Genomic DNA, 11,921 nt, shown 5'->3' with positions numbered 1-11,921 from the left:
GAAAAAAAACAGAGAGAGAGAGAGAAATGTAAGACAGAAAGAGATGCTGGTTAAATTGTGGTGCATGTAGAGTTGCAGCAAATAACAGCTCAGACACAGAAGAGAAATGTGGGAGGCTTTAGAGACAAAACAAAAGTCTGTAGGAGAGCTGTGGCCTAAAAACAGGCGTCTCCATTTTGAAGTGAGATGTGAAACGACACCACCATCTGTTGAAAGTAAGGAGTCAACCAGTTATAACCAGACACACCAACCCTTTACACTAACTGAATCAGTCTCAAGATAACTAGCCCTCTTTCATCACACACACATTATTTCTTCTGCATGTACTAGACTGTCTGGGGCCAAATGATCCTATAAATCAGTTCATCCTGTAAATGCGTGCACGGTGATCTGAGAGAGCTCGGGATCACGTGGTGTTAACTTTACACATTGTGACTAATAACACAACCTGGCTGCCTGCAGCTGGCGTCAAATAAGACGAGTTCGGAAAAACTATGTGGAGAAAGTGAAAGAGTAACACTCCCCCCCCCCACCTCAAAAGCTACAGCGTAGTGCCCTGGAGAAACACCACATCATGTGTTCCATGTGTTTAGACAGCGGCGGTCTGCGTTTGTCCATCTATCTGCTACCTAGTGCACTTAGCGACCGTCTTAGTGCCTGCATATTAAACAGTAGAGCCCATAGCTTTATAATATTACACTACGTTTCCCTGAAAATCTCCCATTCCAATTATATAAGAATACACCTGTCAGAGATGGCACAAAATCACGATTGATAAGGGACTTTATGAAACGTACTGGTGGGATGGTTATGTATTTTTTTTATTCTTCCTCAAGGGAGAGTGGTTTCAAATTTTTTGGGAGGGCCAGAGAGGGTCTTTAATGTTTCCATGTGGCAGATTTATATTTAATTTCACCATTTTCTCACGGAATTTTACTATAGAACAAAAGCTTGACTGGAAATATGAAAATAATTGCGTCATAAACATGTCTGCTGTGTGCGCCATGGATCATAAAAAAGGTAGATTTTGCCATACGCGGAGGAGAAACAGTCATGGTACTGCATCAGGACTTTATTTTCAGGAACACATACAGTGGGGTCCAAAAGTCTGAGACCACTATCTGTATGTCTGCGTGTCAGCAGTAGATCTGGATCTTCATAGGCAATAGGGATTGAACCATATCTGTTTAAAGAGCCATTTTCACTTCCTTCATTTTATTCCGCAGTATAACAGTAAAATGAAATGCAACCTATGCTGCTAAAATGCATGCTCAGCACAACCCAACCTGTTGTAGTGGTGGGTGAAGTGCAAGCAGACCGTGTCAGCAGTGTAAGAGTAAACAGACTATGTATATTTGCTCGTCATGTGATGGTTTTCACCGAGGTCTCGCGATACACCTGTCCGATACCATCGGAGGAGCAGACGCTGGCAGGGCCCGCTAACTCACATCTACATTTAATCCCATGTTATTAGCTGCACGTACAGAGAAGCAGAAGTGAGGCGACATCGTACACAGGTAAGTGGTGCAGCACACGAACATGTGACATGTCCTCCTTCACTTCCTCTTCACCACTCTCTTCCTTCAGGCCTAAACACTGACAAGTAATACGTGTTGATTAAAACTTCTGAGATGAAGTGAACAGTGGGATAAGTTCTCCCACATCCAATATTTTCTTTAAACATCTATAAGTTAATATGTGTCCCTTAACATCACCAGTTACTCGCCCTGTAGTTAGAGAAAACTTCTTGATACTGTTGATGTCTCCATTTCATTTCAAGGAAACTGGGATTCAGAATTTGAGGATTCAGGAATGGATTGATTTATTTTTTCACTCACTCTGCCCTGGATGAGTCGCTATCACAGGAGTCCACTCAAGTTTTCACTAGAAAGTGACTTACAGTGGAGACAGGTATATTATATACACATAACATAAACAGGAAATGGATGTTAATGTAATGTAGTTTGATGAGTTATCAACAGTAAACATACACGTATCCTTGAGCATGACATAATTCCACAAGATGGAGTTTAAGAGTCTTTTAAACTTTCACTTTAAACTCATTGTAACCTCATTGTGTCTTTTAAATCAACATCAAACTGCTCAGACAGAGAAAATGCTCTGATCAAAGTTGGATCACATTTACAAACAGATGTTGATTCAATAAAAAAAAAAATCCTCCCTGGCCTCTCAGTGGAATTAAACATGATCAGGTGTTCGCTGTACGATGGGTGGCCTCAGTGATGCACAACAATCTGTAGTTTAGCTTCCAATAAGTCTGGAGTCGTGCCCACAACAAAACCTGCCTTTCTGATCAGCACAGTCCTTCCACGTCAGTTTCCTAAAGAGCTGCACAATTAAGCAGCAGCTATTTTGATAATTGCTTAATTTCTAATCAACCAAAAAATGCCAAACTGCTTTTCACCTGTCGTCACATTATAGTCAATAAAATGTTTTGGTTTCTGAACAGTTGGTCAGACAAAACAAGATGGCATAAGGCCACAATGAGTATAATATCAACAGCACCACAGTATATTAGGGATAGATATGAATGTTTTGACAACATACAAGAGGAAGTATATGATAAACTGTTACTAATGTAGATGCCACAACTAAAAAGAGAAATTCACCGGAGTCCGGAAAGTTCAGAAATTTGCGTCACTGAACAACCATGGAGGAAAAAACATGTTGCTGTACATACGTAACTGCATTAAAATACCCACAATCCCAAGATACAGTCTGGCTCAACAGGCTTTAATAACTGTAGAAGAACTTGAAAAAAAGCCGAGGTCCACTAGTAAGTGCCATTTACATCCACTTACATGAAATGACACAAGCTGAGAGCGGCATCAACACTTTGGTTCAGGTGGACTTCAGCTTTCAGCCAGTGTAAATATCACAGGTCATTGCATTGTTTTCCTTGTGGTGAAAGGTGAACCTCTCTGTTATTATCTAATTTTACAGTTTGCCACTCTGAGGTCTACACCAGAGCCTCTAGCAGTAGTATGAGCCATTCATTTACATGCTAATATGTGTGGTTGTGTTGCATTGACACGCCATGAAATAAAATAATCCCACAGAAAACAGAACCACCTGCTGTTTCCAAATGCAGTGAAGCTTATAGAATAGAGCACCAACGACTCCCACTCTCTTCCTATATGCAAAGTGTGAAGGATCTAGAAACAATGAGGCCTGTCTGCTCAAATGTGCCAAGGTTACACAGGGTTACAAAACATTTTATTATGGAAGAGGTTAGAGGAGCTGATGTGACCCGACATTGTTGAAACCTGCCTCCGTATCACCTGCTAATATTTATTTCTCAAATTGAGCCAACGACGCGCTGCCAGGACACCCAAGCATGATGCACCGCGAACTGGAACCGAACAAAACTCAGGTCTCTGCCACCCCTGTCTCCTACAAATGACATTTATATACAACTAATTGGCAAATATGTTTAGGAGGATATGTAATGCCAGCTGGCAAAGAAACAAAATCCACTTGTAGTGGCTTGTAGTGATGTTTAATTAAAAAAAAAAAGTCCATAGTGACTAGAGATGAAACGTGTTAAATAACATTTAACAGAAACCACAATCTTTCCCTAGAGTGCTTTTGTAGCCTAAACCTCACCACAGATGGGAGTAAGGATGTGAACCCTGAACTCTGGTGTCACAGTCCTACGCTTCATACACCAGCACCTCCACTAAACTACCTCCCTGCGACTCAGGTGCAGTATATACTCTAAGTGTAGCGCTTCATCCAATTTATAAAAACAAAGAAAAAAGCTGCCTCAGAGCATAAGTCAATCGACAATTACATTCCTGTACAAATACGGGAAAAACTATTCAGTACTATATGAACACAATGTCATGTGCATTTGTTGGGAGCTATTCTGAGTCTGATTCGGTCTCTTCATGGAATTTTTTTCATGGTAAGAAAAATACAGAATATCACCAGCTTCATTCTTTAAAATCTGACTAACATGCTTCAGTATTCAGTTTACATTTACATACAGCACACAGTGGGAGTGGAGAGACTTGAAGCTTCAACCAGATACAAGACTGTTGCAAAAATTCATCTGTGACCTTTAGCGTGGGTTTATGAGTTAGATAGAGAAATAGATCACTCTACCACATCTCTGTCATTGCTCTTTACCTCTCACTCTCTACACAACAATGGGCAAAGTTATCAATTAAAATAAGAGCTAAGAAAATATCACACCAGCTGTGAAATAGAAAGATACTCCAGAAACATGAAATCTCTGCACATGAAGATTCAAAAATTCAGTATTTACACTTCAGTGTTGGTGCATCTTCTAACATTAAAAAGTTGATTTTATCTGGTCAAGTGGGAGGTAAGCTGGCTCACAATGTGTCCTTAAACCTCAGCACTTTCTTTTTTTCTCTCCTTACGTGTGCCTGTTTATCAGTTTCTACATCACAAAACAGCGTGCCTGTGTGTGTGCACGGTTGTGTGTGTGTGTGTGTGTGTGTGTGTGTGTGTGCACGGGTTAGTGTGTGTGTGTGTGTGTGTGTTGGTGGCATGCAGATGTCTAGCTGTCCCGATGTGAAAGACTGCAGAGCCTCCCACGGTCTGGGAGACAAGACAACCACAAGTGGGAGAGGCCTCACGCACATTCACACACAAACACACACGGTACACAGACTGGCTGCTGATAAGAAAGTAAATACTCTTGTTAAAAAGAAAAAAAAAAAAAAGTCCAGCTAATCTATTCATTCCTGTTTACCTTTGTGTCATGAAAATCTTGTTTTCTTAAAACAAGTGATACAATCTTCCAGCACTGTAAAAGATGTTTCAACAATATTCAAGATTCAAAAGAATAAAGCAGATCACTGCACAAGAGTCGTGAACATTTTTATTTGATTCTAGAAATTAGAAGTTAATTTGCACTTGAATTCAGTTGATTTGATCTCACTGTTGTAAGGACACAATGACAGACAAAAAATGAAGGAGACTTTTGTCGTGTGTTTATATTTTCTTACGTTACTGGTCATTTACTTTTAATGAACAAATTTAGAGCATCTCTCAGCCATGCCATGTGATCTGCTGTTTTCTCATGGTTATTAGATATAAAAAAAAATGCTCTTCACTGTGGTTATGGTACAACGGTAATTGCTTAAGAGGTGCAGCTTATGAAAAAATAATGTTGAATTTATTGTATTTTCCTATGTGGTAAACCTCAGTGGAAACTCAATGTGAGACCAAGACACAAAGAAACGTTATCAGCCTGCTCCAGAGACGCTTCCACAGAGGACTCACCGCACGTATTAACTGTCCGACTGTGAATAAGAGCTTATAAAAACTCCTGACACCGCGTTGGTGACAGACGCGGCGACGTTGTTGGGTAACGCGCCACAGCAACAGACAACACGGCTACAACTGGACTCAAGCATTACCGGATATGTGAACGGTTTGTTGCCCTCAATGATCGAAAACATCATTTCAGGCAAAAAAAAAAAAAAAAAAAAAAACCCTTAACAGGAAACTACATAAGCTACGGAGCCAAAAACGTGCCACATTCTGTTTCCTGATGGGTTTAATAATACACCGTGTGTGCAAAACAATCAAGCTACGGCAACACCTGAGCACCGCCGCCTACCAGGGGGACTGCGGCACTTTATTACAGCTGACACATGGGAATTTTAGCAGCAGAACTAATGCTGCTGTTCCCTATGTGTTGCACTGTTTAAAAAAAAACTCATGTTCTGTGTATAGTTGTATTATATTTCCCCACAGTGGAACAATAGTCACACAGATTGCATCATTTTGTTTCCTTTAAAAGCAGTACTGTTATTTTCCCATGTGACAAACCAGGGTACACCCCAGTGATTTGGCAACTCCAAGCGTCACTAAATGTTTTCACATATCTGCAAGTCACCATTTAACCCTGCTGAGCGTCTCTGCTGTCACAGACAGAGCAGTGACTGACAGAGATGTTTGACTTTGCCGGTGATTCTGCAACTAAAATCAGATCCAGCATTCGCAGGTCCCGCCGAAAAACCGCTATCATCTCATATGTTGAGAGAAAGTTTAGACAAAGATTAAACAGAGGCTATATAAAATATGAAATCATTAAAGATTTCAGTGGTTCCCTCTGTTTTGGGAGAATGTAAATGTAAACCAGCCTCAAGCGTTTTCCAAGTATAATGCTGCATTGTGTGAACATGAGCAGTGTGATAAGTGTATATAATGAGGATTTTGTGTGAGACAGAGGATCTCTGTGAGCTGATCCACACTGACTGTTTTTCTTTGCATGTCTGTTTGTTAATGAAAACTTCCATTTCCACCTTCTTCATCACTTCACTGTGTCTCAGAGAACTTCATGATTTGTTCTTCACTTAAAGCTTCAACATCAATGAGCCAATTCAGTCAGAAATTAGTTTTTTTAATGTTGGAATCTGTAAATTTTTTCATCTTGAACTCGTGCTTTTGCACCTTTGTCCGCTGTAATGATTAATTCTGACCAAACTCCTGTCCACAGAGCAGGTTTGACCAAACAGTGGGTTTCTGTCTGAGAGTTTTCTTGAGACTTGGAGGCCACAGACTTTCCTCTGTCCATCCTTCACTTGAAATGAAAATGTTAAACCAAAACAGTGGTGGGCTTCAGACATCAACAATACACCAATGATCTGATACAAAGAAAAAACACTGCTTTACTGTAGAGTAGCCTATACAGCCTTTTCTGTCAGGTTGCAGAGCTCCAGTGCAGCCCTGGACAAAGCATGTCCTCTCCAACTCAGTGATGACTCATGACAGTAAAAATAATAATCTTAGTCACTGCTTTAGCTCCTTTTCATTTGCTTTTGCCAGCTGGCCACTTCCTGTGCAATATAAAGCAGCGTAACAGTAAATCACGATGGCAGATCCAACTGAATTAAACCTCATGTTATTTGTTCTGCTACAGCTCACAGATCTGTTTTGTGAGCTTTATGTTGTGCGCCATGTTTTGAGGGAAAAAAAAAGAAGTCTGTGCACAGAGAAGATCCAATTTGACTTTAAACTGTATTTACATAACGTCACTGTTCTGTCGTGAGCCGACAATGACACTGACCAACAGCCAGACAGAAACCTGAGACAACAATAACCAGAATCAGTTTTCTGTGACAGATAATGCGCTTGTCAGCTGTAGCACATTAAATATACTCAGCTGCCAGTTTATAAGGAACACCTGGGTAAAACAAACGCAGTTTAATACAACAGTCAGTCCAGTGTTTCTATTATTTTGTCCCATTTATATTAGTGGTGGTAGGTTATATTACAGAAAGACCATTCTGTATTAATGAGGGGAGGATTTACTGCAGGACTGTTGTATTAGACCGACTGGTTTAAGCAGTTGATCCTAATAAACCGACAACTGAGTGTAGATCGATCAGTGTATGACAACAAAACCTTTGATAAAATGCTGTATAATGTACAACTATGTGGACGGCTCATGTGCCCATTTCCTGCCCCGCCTGCTGTTTGCCACCATGTGCCTAAGCTGCATTTCACCGGTCTGACTTCACCTCAAAAAGCCACTTCTGACAGATATTTGACAGTTTAAAGAAATCCAACATTTATTCCTCAAATTTGTTTCTGTTCTGTTAAATCTTGACATAAATATAATGCTGAGTGAGGCATTTTACATCTATGTCGCAGCATCACTGTTTCTTAACTTGGTCAATCCTGTATTGCACTTTCATGTTACTTATTCATGGATTAGCAAAGCATTTAAAAATAACTTTGACATGGTCTTTGACTGCTGTACAACTGCACTAATGACATGAGTATGCAGCTGAGGAGATTTTGCTCATATTTGATGAATATGGTAGAATAAATGGGAAAGTCCATTTCAGGTAGATGAGTCAGAGTTCTGCTTTAATAATGACACAGCTGAGAGGCACATCAGATAAGAGGCAGGCGGTGAGCGCTCAGCACATGATCTCTCTACCTCAAATTAGCGGATTGTTTCCTCACACGGCGCGGTATGACTGGTAGACAGGAACAGACAGGCCTGCGCCGGGGGAATCCGTCACAAACCAACAGTTTCTGATAAATAATCAGGTGATGAGAGGTGGGGATACTGCATGTGTTCCAGGAATGTATATAACTTAGAACTCACCATATTTAGTCAGCTTCAGGGTGAAACAACTGTTTTTTGTCAACTTCTGAAAAACAAAACCGAGAAAAGTTTTGTGGGTTTCAGGCAATGCTTTACTATTCAGGGAGATGTGAGATGTGTTTGACAGGAGGCAACGGTATTTCTGCCTTCTGACATTTAACATTTTATCTGTGTGTGTGTGTGTGTGTGTGTGTGTGTGTGTGTGTGTGTGTGTGTGTGTGTGTGTGTGTGTGTGAGAGTTTGTGTGCCATCTGTGGAGCCAAACAAAGCCCACACACTCCTCTCACATGAACTCTCAACACTTAATGTGACTTTTGTCTCCCTCATTTTCAGTCTCTTTCATCTTTCTCCATGTCTCTCTTGTTGTGTGGAGTTTCAGTGATGTGGCGCCACGTGAAGGTTTCTCATCTCTCAACAACAATACTTATGAACAGCTGACTGTAGAGCCGAAACTTATGTTTTCACCCGTGTCTGTTTGTTTGTTTGTTTGTTTGTTTATTTGTCAGCACGATTAGGCAAAAAGTAATGAACTGATTTGCACCACACTTGGTGGAGGGCTGAGGCACGGGCCAGAGAAGAACTCACTGAGTTCTGGTGTGGATCCGGTTAAAGGCGCCTATCCAGAAATTTTTTTTATCACTTTCCTAAACATTGCAAGACATTTTTCAACATTACTGTCAATTTCTCTGGAAATAATGTATGGATCAAACATATTTATGCAGTTGAGATCTATGACTTTGTACAATTGGGTGCAGATGCTGACAGAAGCTGAGTGCCATTCAAGCTACTTAATCAATTAGTGAGCCAACAGAAAATCAAAATAAACTACTTTCACAACAGATTGATTGTAATTTTTTAAGCAAGATTTGCTGATTTACATTTCAGTTCTGCTTCCAAATGTGAATATCTGGTTTTTCTCTGATTGATAAATTGAAAATATTTGGGTTTTTGGACGGTTACTACAATCCTTCACTAAGATGTTTTCACTCTGGACTTTTTACACTATTTTCAGACAATTTCCTCCAACAAACAATAAATCAATCATTTAAGAAAATAATGGTAGATCAATCGAACAAAAATTATCTTTGGATCGCAAGTCAGCAGACATGGTTTATCATTGTTGACTGTGATATGTTTAGATAATGTCATCTGGCAAACTATTGTCTGTCTTGTAAACACATCTGAGTAACTCACAAGCCAGAATACACCATCGAGCAGATAAAAGCACACAGGAGCAGCTTGTTTACTTACAACAAAGCCAGAAGTGTATACAAATAAATAGTTCCTAAAAAATGGAAATAAATCATGCACATTATTCACTTTTACCTAAAATATATCGGGAACGGGGGGGGTCATGACAAAGGGTGTCAGATATCCGTTCGTTATATGTTCAGCCACGTGCACACAACAAAGTCATCGAAGCATCCTGATCTCAATTCACTGTCTCCTGTGAATTTTTCTTTCTTTTTCAAAACTGCATATTTTTACTCTCTTGCACAGAAACAGGGTGATGTACTTGCTATTTACAGCTGTGTGCAAGATTCAAATTAGTTTGTCTCTTAATGTTAAGGTTCAAAGGTCATGCTCAGCTGCTCTAAATGCCATGCTAACAACACGTGGAACAACATCAGGAAATGCCTCACTGCAGAGAGGAAAGTGACATTTGTGAGCTCAGCCAGGTGGTTACTATTTCACTTGTTTCACTGTGGTGACTGGAAGAAAATCCCTCTGCTGCTCTTACTGTTGCAGGTGGTTGCAAATCTCTCTGCTGAAAAAACCTTTGGCTGATGGTGTGCAGATCGCCTGAGCCCATTGCTGATGGGCACCAACATGAAAGTGCCGACATTTTTTTAATTTTTAATTTTTTGTAATTATCCTGTTGTTTTTCTCCTCTTTTACTTATGGAGTTAGCTCTTCAGTTATATTTTATGCAGGTTTTATTTAAATAAAAGGAAAGAAAAGAAATCCCTCTGAAGATAACAAGTGCGTGAACTGTGAAAATGTAATCTGATCTCCATCTAAGTTGCAAGTATAGACAAGCACAATGTGCCTAAGCTAAAAACACACAAACAATTATTATCTTTTGTGCCTTTATTGAACACACCCATGAAACATCCACAGAGCTGCAGGAAGAAAACAAGTGAACCTTTGGACTAATAACTGGTTGAATCTCCTTTCGGAGCGATAACCTCGAGCGGGAGTTAGCTGCTGATCCGAGCTGCACAACGTCCAGGAGGATTTTTGGACCGATTTTCCTACAGAGCTGCTTCAGCTCACACATATTCTCTGGACGTCTGGCGTGAACGGATTTCTTCAAGTCATTTCTCAGCATCTCAACTGGATTAAGACCTGGGCTCTGAGTGGACCGCTCCAAAAGGTGGATTTTCTTAGTTTGAAGCCATTCTGTAGATTTACATGGACATTCAGGGTTAAACACAAAATAGATTGTTTGTTCAATGACCATATTTTAAGATGAATTTAAACACTAACGCAGCTAATTCCAAAGGTTTCACTCTTCCTTGCCACTGTAGTTCTTTACAGTGCTTCTCGAAAATTACAGGCTCATTAAATAAAGCGTTTAATTTCCCAACTGGAAGTTGCAAATACAGTTTCAAAGCCTTCTCTGCGCTGGCACCAATAAAAAAAGTGTCTTAATAAGAGTCAAATTCAAACCCAGTGACTCACTATAGCTCTGAAATCAGCCTGTTAAATATCCACAGAAAAAAAAAAAGTGACCTCAGCCCTGAAAACAAAGCAGCCCTGCTGATGGGAACAACTGAGCCTCTGTTGGTCAGTAACTGAATGATGCTAGTTAGATGACAAATGAGGTACATGCTGGTTTACCACACACGACGAACATGTGCTCAAAACAAAACACTGTATTATGTGGAGCTCGTGACCACCTAAAGCAGCAATTATGTTCAGGGCCCGACCATCATAAACAGGTCGAGCTGGTGCGGCTTCTCTGACCAGCAGCTGAGGTAGGTGCTCTAAATCTGACCATCGACGACAACAGTAGCTTAAGCTCAACTTTTACTTCCTGAATCCATGAGGATGTGTGTGTCAGCAAGAGTCTGTGTGATGTGAAGTTCATCCTTTGCTCATGTCTGAGTTTTTTTTTTTTGTTTTTTTTTTATGCAGACTGATGTAACGTAACACATCAGACAACACTGGGACATGTTGCCATGCAACCAGGGCTCCGGCCAGCTGGGAGCTGAGCCAGAGACTCGCTGCTCAGGGCAGTTGCACCCACATGGTTGGTGCCCTAACCACTCGGCTATCGGGTCGCCCCTTAATGAACCATTTAATCATTTAATTGTGTGAGTGCACATCACCCTCGGCTTTGGAAAATTATAACGGGCATTTTTTTTTGTTTGTTTTTTTACAGTTTCTAGACTTTTTGACTGTATGAAAATAAACGTTAGCAGCCTCAGCTGAAACATCAGTGAATGAATGAGTGAAATGTAACACTGTGACACTGCAGATGAGCAATGATGTTGGCAATAAGTCAAATCAAAAAGCTAAAAGGTATCTCACACACACACACACACACAAAAACACAAACACACACACCTACACAGTAGGTTTATAATTTCTGTCAAGGTGACCCATGAAGGCCCCAGTGTGCCAGATGTCTTTAGAAAATACAAGTGACACATCGAACACCTGACAAACGTGTTTACAAGATGTGCACTTAAAAGTGCGCGCTGATAGAAGCGCACTCACACGGCGAGTGTGTGGGTGTTTACCTGCGTGAGAGGGTATGAGGGTGTTAGCAGATATGGGTGTGGAGGTGTGCGTG

General features: G+C 40.5%; 1 protein-coding gene across 3 annotated transcripts in view; it reads right to left on the bottom strand.

Annotated features, from left to right (window-relative positions):
* LOC147817509 (uncharacterized) overlaps positions 1–11,921 on the bottom strand; it is an 80,994-nt gene that overhangs the window by 30,707 nt on the left and 38,366 nt on the right. For 2 of the 3 annotated variants that reach the window (XR_015436309.1, XM_087170443.1), the window contains exon 3: positions 8,120–8,165. The exons of the other annotated variant lie outside the window; for it this stretch is intronic. Coding sequence is in view for 1 of the 2 variants with exons in the window: in XM_087170443.1 (XP_087026569.1) it covers positions 8,120–8,165 (46 nt within the window). In the remaining variant the exon portion in view is untranslated. The remainder of the gene's footprint in view (positions 1–8,119; positions 8,166–11,921) is intronic. 3 annotated transcript variants of the gene reach the window in all.

This window comes from Seriola lalandi, unplaced genomic scaffold (genome assembly GCF_002814215.2).
Source record: "Seriola lalandi dorsalis isolate HSWRI2012SDOR001 ecotype SW California unplaced genomic scaffold, Sedor1 jcf7180002054948, whole genome shotgun sequence".
NCBI lineage: Eukaryota > Metazoa > Chordata > Actinopteri > Carangiformes > Carangidae > Seriola > Seriola lalandi.
The sequence above is the reverse complement of the archived record's forward strand: the minus strand, read 5'-3'. Positions and strand labels throughout refer to the sequence as shown.